Below are 14,933 nucleotides of genomic sequence, written 5' to 3' on the forward strand. Positions count from 1 at the left end.
TATACCAATTGCTTGGGTGGGAAGCTGGTAAATAGCTTTTTGTTTTCTACAGATCACAGGCTGCACCAGCTACATATTGTTGGCTCCTGCGGTCAAGAGGAGATAGACACAGGCCTCAGATATTTTGGGAATACTCTAGATCAGTTTTATGCTTGTTGAGAGTTGTGACATATGAGCTACCATGAATAGCACAAGGGCTGCTGTGAACTCCCAGCCAGCTGGCTGCAAGGTGGCCGAGCCAGCTTGTCTTCCCAGCAGCCTGTGGAGCATCCACACACCAGGCAGGACAGTGTGTTAGCTCAACAGGCAGCACAGCCAAGGTGACAGAACTAGAGACCAAGCCACTTCTTTGCCAAAAGCACTGTCACCTCTGTGACCTTTGCCTTACATTTAATCTATTGAGTTTTGCTTCTTTTTATTTCTACAAACTTGGGTGCTCAGAGTTGGGAACTCTCCAAAGTTCTGCAAACTCCATGGGCTACTTCTCACAATACAGCAACTCATTCCTATGTGTGATTCTTCATCTTTCTAAAATAGGGTAATGATACTTAAATATAATGTAGATCAGGATCTAGTAACCAAGCATCTCATCTATATGTATAAATCCAGAATCTTATTGAAATTAAAACTATCAAAAAAGTTTTCTTTCCTGGTGGGTTTTTTTGGTATGCTGACCAAATGTTTACTGCATTTCTCAGCGTCAATAAGCAACAGATCCTGGCGAGGCAGAAAAAGCACACACACAAACTTCTGCACTTTTCATATTTTAGTCTTACACTTCCTTGAGCAATGAAAACTTCCATGGGTTCAGGAAAAACACCAACATCTGACCACGTCTAAAGGAATGTGAATATTATTACAGATTCCATACATGAAAACAGTGTCCTGGAGCTTCCAGTTTGTACTCTGATACTGGAAAAAGTGAATGGCCAAAGAGCAAACGTTTCTTCAAAGAGCTAAAGATGATCATGAAAATATAGATTACTTTGGCAATGAAGGAGAGAGAGAGATGGAGGAGAGGGAGAGGGAGAGGGAGAAGGAGAGGGAGAGGGAGCTGTTCACTGTCCTGTGTTCTCCCACCTGCTTCCTCCTTCCACCCTCTTCTCAGCAGCTTCTTATTTTACTACTACCTCATAGTATTTTCCCTCATTCGTTCATGCTCTCTGTCCTATCTCCCAACATCTTCCAGTACCCAAAGAGTCGACAGAGCTTCTAAAGGGGAGACGGAGAACATGGGCATCAACTTCCAGCTCTTACAGTGCCTCTACTGCTACGCGTGGGTGCAATCGCTCTGGGCTGGCTGGTCCAGCCCTCTGGCAGAGGCCAGGGAGGGCTGGTGACAGGGCAGCGCTGCCTGGGTGGGCCTATGGAGAGCACTGACTGGCGCTGCTCAGGAGCCGGTCCGGCTGCCCACGGCCGTGTTGTCAACCCGGCTGTGCAGCAGGTGCTTTGTGTTAGCACTGCCTCTCTGGGCATTTGTGGTACTCGGGAACCCCACTCCCGGCCCAGGACTCCACTGCTCATGGCATCATCGGCGTTTTTCACAACACCATCATAGATACGGTGTTTTCCTCTGCTGGGGCAACCCCCAGATCTCACCAGGACACTCTCTAGGTCTGGTGCCAGCAGGTTGCAGAAAGAAACACCCCTCTCGGGCTGATTTATTCAGCTCGCGACTGCCTTGGTCATTCCTGACCGTTGAGACCACGGCGTGGCCGAGACGGGCAAGAGCCACACTCGGGGGAGGGACGGATTTCAGGGCCCGGGGCACTCCGGGCGAGGGGCGCAGGGGTGCGCGCTCGGCGGCCGGCCCGGGGCAGCCCACCCGTGCTGCCCGCGGGCGGTGCCGGGCCGGGCCGGGCCGCACGTGGCTACGTGACGGCGATCGGGGCCGGCGGGGCTCGGCGGCTCCTCCTCCCCCGGCGCCCGCCGGCGACTGGGCGCCGAGGCTGCGGCGGGCGGGCGGCGCGGGGCGGGGGTGCTGCCTCCTGCGCGGCGGAGCGGGCGCAGCGGCAGCCGGGGCCGGAGGCGAGCGGCCCGCGCGGGCGAGGGCGGGCGGCGTCGCGGGGCGGCGGCGGGGGCTGCGGGGCATCGGCGGGGGCTGCGGGCGGGGTCCGCGCCCGCGGCCGGCAGCGGTCTCTGCGCCTCAGCCGGGCTTCGCCGGGTGCTGGCGGTGCGCTCTCCCGCCGCGGGGCTGCACAATGGCAGTCGTTCAGTAGGATGGATCCTGCCGTGGCTTTTGTTCTGCAGATCCACCCATCCTCCTAGCAGTCAAGTACCAGGCTATGGTTTTCTCTCTGGGGATCTTTCTTCCGCGTTTTGCCGGTGTCTCCGATGAGGTTTTGGCCTCGGCTGGGATTTCACTACCTTACTTTTCGTTTGGCTTCACGCTGAAAAAAGGGATTCCTTATATTTGCTCTCCACGCTTTTGGTTATAATTCACTGTTGGTCTAGGGGGAACAACCGTTCAGCCTGGCTGAAAAAAAAGCATCCGTTGAAAAGTCTCAAAGAAATATACCACGTGAGGAAAAAAAACTGGGAGAAGATCGGAATATAATCGCTTTTTCTATGATAAAACTGGTGCCCCTCTTCAGGAGAACTGATCTCAATTTATTATTATGCAACCACAAGGATCTCTTCTTTCTCAGGGTGTATAAGCTGCTGGATTGCTTTTCGCCCAAATCAATGTGGTTTCTTTGGAACATTTTCAGCAAAGGATCGCATATGCTGCAGTGTCTTTGTGGCAAGAGTCTTAAGAAAAACAAGAACCCAACTGGTAAGCAATCCATTGCAATGCGTTGTTTTTCTTTAATGCTACCCTGTCTGTTGCTCGCCGAGGTAGATCTGCAATCCTGCTGAGGGGAGAAGGGGGGATATATCGAGGCCAGCACGGACATGCATGTGCATACGTGTATGAATAAGCAAGGAGCGGTTTGTATTAGCTTCAGCCCCTGTCACCACCGAAAAGGGGTAAAAAAATAAAATCAAAGGCGACCCTCGCCCAGCCGGCATCTCCTAGTTCCTATGTGCTATTTCCAAGGAGGAAACTTTTACATCAGTACCCTTCTTGTGGGGAAGGCGGTGGAGCCCCCCACTCCCGACCGCGGGTGGCCCCCCAGTCAGTTTTGGGAAGAGGAGACTGGCTCTCCTGTGCTGGTGTTAGCCGGCCCTGCCTGCGGTGGGTGAGTGTGCCGGGGCTCGCGTCCTGCACAGCACTTTCTGAATAGCTTGCAGTATGTCACCCCACACGCACACACACCCACCCACCGCCTCGCTCGGCTTTCTAAAGTCAAGCCAGACACCCCCCTCCCGCGGCCTGGGGGCTCCCCGTTATCACTCACCCTCGGCACTCAAGGCCAGGAGGGTGGAGGGTGGTGAGGAAAGGGGATGGACACTTTCTTGGGGCTTGTGCCCAGACGGCAACTCAGCCAGCTATGCCGAGTGGCAGCAGCAGCACCGCCGGGTTGGCTGTGCCGCTCCTCCGCCTCTCGCTGCCGGGATGACCCCTCTGTGCCACGCACCGGTGTCTCTGCGTCCGTCTCTATGTCTGCCTGGCAGCCGGGATCATGCGCTTCGGTTCAGCCCGGCTCCGAGGGGGAAACTTGCAGTACATTACATAAGAAATGCAAATGCAGGTGCTCTGGGCCGCCTGGTCCCTGGGGGTCACGCTGCTGCTGTTGCATCCCTCTTGCTCGGGGCGTCCGTGCGGCCAAGCCCGCGGCTTGGCGAGCAAGGTGGGCGTGAAGGGATGCTCGGCGGGCGGGAGAGCCGGGAGCTTTTCTGGGGAAACACCGGCCCTTCGGCCGGCCTCTGGTCCCCCACGCCGCCTTGCTCGCTCACCCCGGCCGGCAGGTTGTCTGCAAGCACTTGCGTGCCTGGGGAGGCGAGAGCCGCCGGAGCCCGGGCTGCGAGGGGAGGGATGCCGTGTGTGCGCGCTGGTGTGTGTGTGTGCTGGCTGCCCTGCAGTGGCAGCTCCCGAGCAGGAGGCTCCTGACGCTGGCACTGCAGTGTAGTAGATCATAGGCTCTCGTTGCCTGACACCCCAACATCAACAAGCAGCAGCCCTGGCAGCCCGCACCCCTCTCCTTCAAGGCAGCCGGGCTGCCGGCTGCTGCTTTGCTCAGCCCAGGTCCGGTGCAGACTCGAGGTGGGCACCTCGGCGGATTTACCCTTCCCCGCCCCCGGCGTCCGTTTGCCAGCTCGTCTCGCCCCTTTCCCCCCCGCCGCTGCCGCAGCAGTGAAAAGCAGCCACTTAGCATTCCAAAGAGGCTGAAATGCCCCGCCGGAGGCTGCGCTCAGCCTCCCGCAAAGTGCCCTTCGCTTCACTCGTCCCTTAGCACTGCAGCCAGCCGGGGGCCACTTCCTAGCCGTGCGCCCCCCCGGGCGGGATGTGCCAGACAGGGTCAGGACGGCCGACCAACCTCTCGCAGCCCCTGGGGATGCCCCTCTCCGCCGGCCCGGGCCACGCACGCAGGGGCCGTGACCGCAGAGGGGACAGGGCAGAGCGGCGGCGTGGCCCTGCCTGCCCTGCCCGCTGCCGTCGTTCCCAGCCCCGGGGGGGCCGGCTCCAGCGCCGTGGTGCTCTGGGCAAGAGGCGATGCTCCTGAGGAAGGGATTTGGAGGAGGGCGGCAGGGGCAGGACGAGGGCTGGTGGTTTCTAGGCCTTTCAGTTTGCATACCGGGGGGTGAGGCGTGTGCCCCTCCACACACACACACACACACACACTGGTCCACCCCTAAAGATTGGTGCTCCTTCTTTGCGGAGGGCAGTCTGTCAGGATATCGGCCCCTGAAGCCGAGTTGTGTCCCTCGGAGTGCCAGGCAACCGCGGCACAGCTTTCCACCTCCCCGGGGACTTTGCCGCACTTCCCTGCTCCCTCTGCATGGGACGCCGAGTGGATTTGGCTGGCAGGAGCGGCACTCCCCCCGCCGCCACCCTGCCTGCCGAGGGCTGCGCTGGCCCGAGGAGGGCTGAGCCCCTCTTCTGAAGGAGTGGGGGGAGCTCGTCTAAGCGAGCGAGGTGGGCGGGGGGGAGCGGGCAGGGGGCGCGGAGTGGGGCCCTGAAGGGTGCTACGGCTCCGGCCAGGTCCGCGGGGTCGCTGCCCGCCCGCACAGTGCGCTGCTCTGCTCCGCTCCCACTTGGAGCCGCCGGGACGCCGAGCCCGGCCGAGCCGCACGCCCCGTGCTGGCACTCCGTTCCGGGAGCGCCGAACTGCGGCTCTCTGTCTGAGGAGGCTAATAATCCGCTTGGCCGGATTAGCTGGTAGCTCGGTCACAGGCGCTGTTGCTCTGACGGCAGATCATCTCCACTCAGGCTGGGGTCGAGCGCGGGGAGCGGTGTCGCGATGCCCGTCCTGGCCTGGTGCCCCCGGGCCGTGGGGCTCCCCCTCTGCGGCAGCTCCCCGACCCCATCCCCGCTGCGGCACGGGGCCCCGCTACCGCCCCCCGCCCCCTTTGCCGCCAAACTTTTCGGGACCCTCTGGGCTTTTCAGTCTCAAAAGTCATCAGATGAGCGAGCATCTGCCGCTGATCCAACCGTGCAGAAAATCCGGCAGGTTAGGCAACTAACGCTGGCTGTAATTGCAGTTTATTTAGCTATTTTCGGCCTGCTGCACTTTTTTTTTGTCCCTTCCTAGAGCTGGTCTATTTCCAGAGACGGGACTGAGTGGCTCCTTTCCAAATGTTCTCTGCTTTGCGTTTTCCCCCCACCGCTGGCTGCAGCCCCCCCTCCATGTGCGGACCCCCTCCCGGGCTCCCCTGCCGTCCCCGGGGGCCTCGCCCCACCGGCACCGGTAACCGGCACCGTTCAGAGCTCCGGAGACGCGGACAAGTGCGGCAGGGAGGGATGGCGAGTCCGACGGGCTGTGTGTAAGTCTCTGGCAGCGTTGCATCAGGAGGCTTTGGTTTTATGGTTGGCTGAAACCCCTTGGTTTCAGATTTGATATCCTCGATAGAGGAGCTGCGTTTGATTGCTGCAATTATTTACCTCTTTACCTTTCTTCGTGAGGAGAAAAACTTTGGGAATCAATAGGTGTGGCTTTGTTTTCAGCTACTGAATATTTTTGGATGTTCCTCAGTGTAATGGTGCTACAATCAGTGAAGCCCCTCATATCTGCAGTGTTCTGTCTCGTGAAAATGTTTGCCATGTGTCAGGTTCCCTGGGCCTCACTTGCTTTTGCAATTATTTCTGTCTAACTCTGCCCTTCCCGCTTGTCATACACACAGAGGGGACTTTAAAAAGTGCAAAACCAAAGGGACTTTTTCTCACAAATAGTTAAAAACTGCTCCAAACCATAAGTTCTGAACCAGGGCTTGTTATAATAAGATACTGTCCTCCTGGCTTTCCCACCACCATCCCCAGCCTCCAAACTGGGTATCTTCGGCTAGGGAATGGCAAAGTCATGGGGAGAATATGGGGCCTGAGGAGAAGTGGGAAAGGAGATTATCTCTGGTTGCTTTTTGAAGCAAGTCCAGCAAGTGAATAGATTTTTTTTTGCCAAATGCCAGCTGTTTGGGTGCCCACGGGAGGTGTGTTGGCTGGCATACTAGATGCCCCCATGGCGGGAATTGCTATCACATTTCACTCCTGGTGGCAACCCAGCAGACAGAGGATGGATCAGGTTTCCTCCCATTCACTCCCAAGGAGAAGCATCTCTCCAGCACAGTCAGGGATGATGACAGGGGAGTAGATGGCAATCGGCATTACTATAAATATATTTCTGATGGAGGATTTGATTTAGGAAATTAGTATCAATCTCACATCAATTTCAAATACAAAACCTGTTTTAAAAGCAGTAAGTCTGAAATCCAGGCTGCCGCTGAACTGGAATCTCTGCATAGTCCCATGTTAATTTCCTACTCATGAAATAGCTTGTCTGGTATTTCCTGGTTGCTAATGATTTTGAAAAAGTTTCTAAGCACAGCCATGTGAGGATCTGTTTGAAATGGAAGCTTGTGTCCTGCCCATAAATTATACAGTAGGTTTGTGTCTTTATCTGAATTCTGAAAAAATTTCGCCTCCCCACTGCTTTCCGTACTCATAGAAAGAAAACCTCCCACCAAAAGACAAAAACAGTAAGAGCTGTGGAATCAGGTCCTTGAAGTTTCTGTCATGTAGTCCGAAAAGCAGCTCTGACTGCTTAAATACTGTACTTCCTGTAGTGGGAATTGAGGCATGGTCTGTTTCTCTTGCTCAAATGTAAAACTGCCTATTTACATGTATTTCACCTATTGAAGTTTTGTCCTCTCTGGAATACATTTCCTGAATTTGTATAAATTTAATTATTCTTGATCAAATTAAATTGCATACTCTACTTATTAAGGGGTGAAATTTATGCCTGCTCATGCATCTCCCTACTGTAATAAAATGTTTGCACCTAGTTCAATGTCTGCTAATGACAGGTCATTTATAAATGAATTCAAATATAAAAAGGATGACTTAGGCTTAAGGAAAATACAAAAAATGTATTTACAGATATCATTGGTTTAAATATTTATGTGTATGCTTTTTTCATTTGAGCTTGATGTTTATTGTACTTAACCTTCTAGGATTATATTAAGTATATTAATTTTAAGCTAAAATTCCTATTGATTCCAAATCTAAAAAATGAGTGATTTAGACATTCTGAATTTGTCCCTTTGTAAAGATTTTCTGTCCAGTAAATGACTGTAAAAATATAATCTGAAGATGAGAGAGTTGCTTGAAATTGGAAACCAGTTTTTCAAGAGGACTTCATAAATCTAAAAAAATGGGAATTGGGCCCTTACACTGACTCTGAAGGTGAATTTTGTAGCTGGTGGGGTCGCTACTGAGGTTTCCATAGGAACAGTCAACATTTAGGATAAAATCCTCTGAGTCTAGGTTGCAAATGGATAAATGAAGTGGTTGTGTGCAAATTCAACAGAATATTTACAGATGTTTGCCAAACGTGCCTCTAAAGACTGAGTCCTGCTAGAGCATGTTCCACTCAGTCAAGGAAGATCATGTTGCTTGGGGAGCAGTGATTTGTTTCTACACCAAGTTCTGGTTTAGAGGGCTTTTGTGATTTTGGACCCACTGTTACTTACCTCTGCCTTCCCTTCCTGCTTGTTAGAAGTTGCAGGCAATTTCTGAACATTGCACAGGTGTGCTGTTGGCCCTCTTGTTTGTTTTTCACATTTCAGTGAATGATAGCTTTTCAAAGATAAATTACTAGTTTACTGAACAACTCACTGAGTAAGAAAACATCGAGTGATCATAAAACTTTACAATGTCTGTTGTGAAAAAAAAATTGCTGAGATGTAGCAGGTGTCTTGATGTACAATTAATGTGTCCAAGAGCTACTTGCCACTGTACAGAAAGAGTTTATATGTGTATACAGTAGGATAACAGTTTACTTGGGAATAAACTTCGTCAGACTGCACCCAAGTTTAGTTCAGGAAGGGCCCCCTTCTTGCACAGAGTGTGCTTCTATTGTCACAGCAAAGTAAGCCAGAAGAAAATATTTTCTTTGGAGACCATATAATAAAGTGCTTAAAAGAGTATATTCATCTTCAGACAGGCTATTAAAAAAATATTGTGTTCTTGATGTAAATCCTTACAGTAGATCCACCCAGAAGTACTGAAAATAATAACTGCAAAAGGAACTGATGGTGCTTGGCACCATGATGGACTGAACACACAGCAAGCAAAATGTAAGCCATGTATTCTTTTTAATATACTCTGCAGTAAAGAAAAATAGCATGTGAATAATTAACAAAGCTGTTATCCAAAACAGGAGCACACTGACTCCAGAAAAGAACTTTTTGAGGCCAAAACTTCAAAAATCATTAAGTGAAAGGCATTTGATGGATACATGGAATGCAGGTTTGGTGTATTTGTAGCAAATGCTGTTAAAAGCATTCATGTTTAATATTACAAGGAGAGTAAACAGTTGCTGATGAAACTGCATCAAGAAGTCAGAATAACAATATCTGTAGTAATATTCAATGCACAAACCAGATTAATAACACCTTCTGCGGTAAAATTAAATGACTAGTTTAGGTACTATACTGGGGTGAACATAATAAACATTTTAGTATCTTTTGAGTTAATATTAAATGGTGGTGTGGGTCAAATAACAATAGGTAGCACATAGTTGCTGGCAGAAATTGATAGTCTAATTTTAATATCTGTATTTTGTCTTTTCACTCTGATACCTGCTTATTTGACTTTTAACTGGAAACAGCATGTGGAATTGCACTGAACGAGTTTAGCCCTTGCATACAGTAGGCACTGTCTTGGAAATTACTTGGCTTAATCTTTTTGTGGCACTACAATGAACCTGGTCCTATCAGACAGTAGACTCAAGCCAAGGTTAAATATTTTAATTCCTTTGGAATTTTTGGCTTTTGCTCGAGGACAGTGATACAAATAGACTGTAATCCTCTATGAAAACATTGTTCTAAGGAGATACCCAAAAGGCCTGTATTTTACTGAGCTGAGAGAGGAATATACTTCACTTTTCACTGAAATTCATTGTGTCATCCATGTTTTTTGTGTATGGCTTTGTCATGTAGAAAGATAAGAACATAGTGAGGATACAGAATGTGCAGGATTTGTGCCTTAGCTGTTGATCCTATCCTGTCTCCATCTCTGGGCATTAGTGGTGTAAGAAAAAATGTAAGACATGGGCAAATCTTTGGATTTGATCCTTCTCCTCATCTATCAGCTGTGACAGTTTTCAGCTGTCACTGGACTGTGAAGTTGGAGCTTGTTTTCAGGTCACTGTGTGTAGTGGCTTCTGAAAGAGCTACACAACCTCAGTTATCAAACAGCATTTCTATTTTGGGCATCAAAAAACTTTGCATAGCAGTGAGCTCTACATAACCACGTGCTGTGTGAAAAGGATGTGGAGGGGTTTGCACTTTCTGTGGGTTACTCCTTGGTTCTTCTGTTGAAAAACAGAGGCTAACATTGCTATTCCTGCCCCCTGTCTGTGATTAGTGATTATGGAGAGCTTTTCAGGTGAAAAGCACTTCTTTCATGGTGCCTTTTCCTTCTTGAACCGTCCTGAAATCCTGGACATTTCTGTCATCTTAGTTCCTATGCAGTATAACTTGCCTTTGCTGTGGGCATAGGATATCTTTGGCTTAGGAGGACAAAAATAAGGTAGCAGCCCACACATCCCTTTGCATGTGCTGCTTTTGTCCAGCTAAAAGAAGTTAATTTCTATGGATTTTCTAGGCCTATGGGATAAGGAACTATGTCCTGAAAAGGGCATGTTTTTTCTCCTTTCTCTTGAGGAAACAAGTGGAATATTACTCTCTTGAAGAAGCTTTTAAGGAATTAAGCTCTAGTGTGACTGAAAACTAGAATTTCATACTGTTGTTGAATGGTTTGAACAGGAGAGACAGGTTGTGTATAAAAGTAGGCTTCTGTTTACATATAAATCTCTTGCTTCTCACCAATGCTAGCAAAGGAAATAGGCAGGAATTTGATTGCCCTTTAATGAAGTTTGAGAAGAAAATGCTAATTTAAAGAAGGCAACTTTGCCAGATTTGTTACTCCTTCAGTAAATGTAGTTCTAAGCATGTCCCTCTACAATCAAACAGAATGTCCAGATTAAACAGTTCCCAGTTCATGCTTCTCATTAAAGAAGTGTACTATAGAGCACTACAATTGCTCAGTAGTTTCTGCACATATCAGAGGTACATTTATTGACATTGAATGAGATGAAGAGGAGCTACCAGTGCAAAACATAGTGGAAAATACATTAAAAAAAAAAAGATGTGGGAAAAGATGTGGAAAAATTATAGCTCAGGGAAATGCTTAAAAAAATGTCAGTTAAATCATTAATACAGTAGTATCTTATAGAGTAACCTATCAGGAATATCTTAACGAGGATTAAATTAATAATAGTCCCTATTAAGTTGTAGTACTTATGACACAAAGAGCCACTTTACAGTTCTGATTTTCTTGGAACTGGAAATTTCAAGTCAAACCCAGAGAGCTAATAGTTTCTGAGAAACTGGACCTAAATGTGATGTAGGCAGATTATCTCACTAGGAGACCAACCAAAGATCTCAAATGTTAGCTACCTTTAGGATGTCTAAAACCCAGGTGCAATTTTGTGGCTTGTACTCTTTCAATAAAATCCATATTTTAAAGTAGCACTAACAGGTGGATTAAAATTTGTAAAGCTTTGCACCCCTGAGAGAGTTCTTCCTAGTCACTTGTTGTTTTAAATCCTTTTTTCTTTTTCTTTTTTGTGTTTGTCCCCATGTGAAGGAGACTTTCTGCTTCAAAAAATCTGGTTACACAGAGTTTCATAGCCAACATTTGCTAGTCTCCCGGCTTTACTCAGACATTTATTACCTCTATGAATATGACCTTGATCCATCCCAAACTCTGCCATCTCCATTATAGCCTCTCACATCTCTTTGAGTGTTTTCACCTTCTCCTTGTGCAAGCATATCACCTTTTTACTTTGGATAAGGTCTTTCAGGAAAAGTAGCCCTTAATTGTATTTCTTTCAGATATTTTTAAGTCCTCTCCACCACTTTGAATAATTAGCTAGTGACCATGAGCAGAAGAACTGCACAGGCTTATTTTATTAATGGTATAATAGGTATTTAGGATGGATGAAGGGTAGGCTGATGGACTAGCCTTTTTTTTTTTGTTGGGCATGAGCTGTATACATTGTTGGTTTCCCACTTGCTGCTAATTTACAGTAGCAGAAGTAAAGAAATGCAGAGGCTGTAAAGTAACTGTGATTGATTAGGAAAAGACAGTAAAATCAGCAAGAGGATTTAGAAGACCTAATAACAAATGTTATCCTTTTCATTTGTTTTGAGGACCATTTGAGGATATTACTTGCTTGAGGATAAAATGGTTTGTGTGAGATTCTGCTGTTGAAGCAGGACTCCTCAGCATCCAGGGAAATTTTCTGGATATTATTGCTGAGCATTTCCTGTTTGTGTTGGTAGGGAGCTGTTTCCAAATCCTGGCTTTTTCTGTTCACTTAGGTGCTTTGTATCTCTTTGAAGCTTGTGGCCATGGCACAAGCAGAAGAGATTCCAGAGAACTGCAAAACCTGTGTGGATGCAAGGCATGCCCTGTGTGTCCATACCCTCAGCAGGGCACAGACAGAGTAAACCTGTGGTTTGGATCTTGCTCACTTTTGATTCACCTTGTTCACCTTTGAGCTCACTTTTGATGGCCTAGTTTAGAGGCATTATTGTGTGAGAGGATTGTAACATGCCTCTTCAGTGCTACATGTTCCAGGGTTTCTGCTGACCAGGGACATTAGTAGCAGAGCCAGTGGCTGTGTGTCACTAAAACCCTGTGTCCTGAACTGTTGAGCTCTGGCTATATGCACAGAGTTTTGAAACATGGCATAGATGAGTTCTCTTACCTTTGAAACTTGTAGCATGGTTTCTTCCATGGAACAGGGTATGTGAAAGCAGTATGGGATTATTTTACAGCAAACAAGTCATTATGTAGTGTATGTATGGAAGAACCACATTTTTTAAGGTGATTTTACTTTGTTTTCAAACTGGACTTTAAACTCAGATAATGTTTGTGGAAGAGTGAAAATACAGGATAAAAAACCTCTTGTAGTTTCCTAGGTAATACATATCTGGGTAAAAGAAATAAGTTTACTTATGGTAGGAGAAATTTGAACCAAAGAAGTGCGAATAGAGGAAGTGTGTGATTTTCTGTTCTAGTGTCTTTCCTCATTTTGATTGGTCTTTGCAATTTATATGAAATGATGTATCTGAAGCATTACTGGCATGAAGTGGAGATGAATCCAATGATCTGTGTGCCACAGTAAGACATTCTCTCGTGACTGAAAGTTTTCTGTGAAAGCATGTCTTTGAAGACATTGGCTTTCTTAGCACTTCAACATCATGGATGTTGATTTTGACCACTCCCATACACCATTGATGAAAACACACTCTAAGGATTTTCCTCGTGATGGTTACATAAATATGGTTCTTTCATAAAAAAAAAAAGTCTTTAAGCAAAATGAGAAAAAAAAAATTGAACATAAGTATATAAAGGTGAGTATCATGGTAGTTTTAACTGTAGGGTTACTAAGTTTCTCTTAGATGCTGGATGAGAATGATTTATTCCAGTTGTGCCAGCTACCATTGAATGAAAGGGGAGGCTGAAGTTTTGGACCTTATAACTAAAGCAGAAATAGGCTGTACCTTGTGCAGTCTGCGTTAAAATATTTTAAAAAGGAATCAGGAGTAACAGCAAAACAAGGGTTTGTTATGTTTTCTGGAGCTCCTTTTCCTTGGATTTCAGTGGCTGTCTAGAGTAACTATGGTCTCGGTTTGCTGCCAAAAAGAACACCTGCTAATAGATTTAAGACAGAAGATGAGGAGAAGATAAATACTAAACCCTTGTAGTCATATATGTAGGTTAAGAATTTGGGGGTGGAACTTGCTGAAGTTAGAACAAAAGTAAGCCAGAATGTGATGTTAGTACATTAGATGAGTTTTTATCAGGGGCTATGTGGATGATACATGAATAGTGTGGGATGCTCTCTCTCCCACTTATTCTCAGAGGGAGATGAAAAACCAGAATGACAAAAGAAATGATAAAGTAAATAATAAAGAGATTAAAGGAGTCTGTAGTCATTTAGATAGGTTAGTGAACAGAGTCCTACAGGCAAGCATAATTTAGAAATTGTTGAAGCTATTTATCAATTGAAGAGCAAATAGATCTGAAATTTAAGGACATTTTCATGGAAAGCATCTATTTCTAGAAGTCTTTCTTTCCAAGGACATAGAGAGAGTTTTATATTTGAGAGTCTAGCTTTTCTCAATTTATTCCATTTATAGCTATCTTGCTAAAGGTGAAATATCCTTGTAAACATTGCTTTGCTATTATAAATGAAGGTGCTCCCATGCTCCCCTGAGTCTACCAGCTGTCACTGCCCAGCTCTGGAAAAGTGGCCTCCAGGGTGACCTTAGGCCATGTGTCCAGGGCCTCCTGCCTTCCTGGATGTCCTGAGAGCCTCCTGTCTGGCAGCCCTCCATGCTTTGGACCTGCATGGGCGTGTGGAGTCCTGCGTGTGCTGCAGCTGCCGGGGCTGACACCTGCTGGCTCCCCTGCAGGAGAGATGATGGCACAGGAGTCAGCTCCTGAGGGTGGCCCTCAAGCTAAACTGAAACAGCCTGTGTAGTTGCCACAGCAACTGCAGGGGAGAGGAAATGTATTATCCCCCTCCAAACTGTTCTACAGGACAGCTTTTAAAATACAGAATATGTACTTCCATGGATCTTAAGCTGTGTAAATCTTTGTGCAAGACACCATGTCCTGGGTGGTACAAACCATAGAAGAAGGCACTATAGGTTCAGTATTAATTTTTATTTTTCTTCCAATAGTTTATTAAGTTCACAGTGAAACAGGTCAAGAATGTTGGGTGCCATTCAGTCCTTGAAGATGACCACAAATCTGCATCAAAAAGCTTACACTGGAGATCTTCAAGTAACTTCAAAGGGAAAACCAGTCTCTTCTTCTCATCAACAGATGGCAAATCAGAATTGTGAGTAAGAACTGTCCACCTTCAGTTTGGCATTGATACCATTCTCCCACCTTAAACTCCTCCTAGTTGTTCAGGAACATAAGACTGAATTTATATTGCTTAATTAAAAAGGGCCAGGGATTGATCCAAGTCCAAATGGCTCTGGCTGGCTCATGTCCACAGTTACCACCCTCCCTGGCAGATTAGCTTGGAGAGAGCTCGCTGAGGTGGTGCCTGGGTCTTGAGGAAGAGTGTGGATGACTAGGGCTCTAGCACTTCTTTAATTTAACAATCTGAACACAGCCAAAGAGGATCAGAAAAAGCCTTTCACTCCCAGTAAGGAAAGTTAAGGCAAGCTCTGCTTGTAGAGGTTTACTTGTGCTCCCAGCTGCAGAGAGGAACTGTACCTGGACTAATAACAGCATAACACCATCC

General features: G+C 47.2%; 1 protein-coding gene across 3 annotated transcripts in view; it reads left to right on the forward strand.

Moving 5' to 3' along the window:
• The first annotated feature begins 2,121 nt into the window (after nt 1-2,121).
• FGF14 (fibroblast growth factor 14) overlaps nt 2,122-14,933 on the forward strand; it is a 381,292-nt gene continuing 368,480 nt past the window's right edge. For 2 of the 3 annotated variants that reach the window (XM_036390889.2, XM_036390909.2), the window contains exon 1: nt 2,122-2,776. In XM_036390889.2, the coding sequence (XP_036246782.1) occupies nt 2,569-2,776 (208 nt within the window). In that variant the 5' untranslated portion in view covers nt 2,122-2,568. The remainder of the gene's footprint in view (nt 2,777-14,933) is intronic. The other variant, XM_036390911.2, reaches the window with a different exon arrangement.

The sequence above is a fragment of the Molothrus ater genome, chromosome 2, assembly GCF_012460135.2.
Source record: "Molothrus ater isolate BHLD 08-10-18 breed brown headed cowbird chromosome 2, BPBGC_Mater_1.1, whole genome shotgun sequence".
Lineage (NCBI taxonomy): Eukaryota > Metazoa > Chordata > Aves > Passeriformes > Icteridae > Molothrus > Molothrus ater.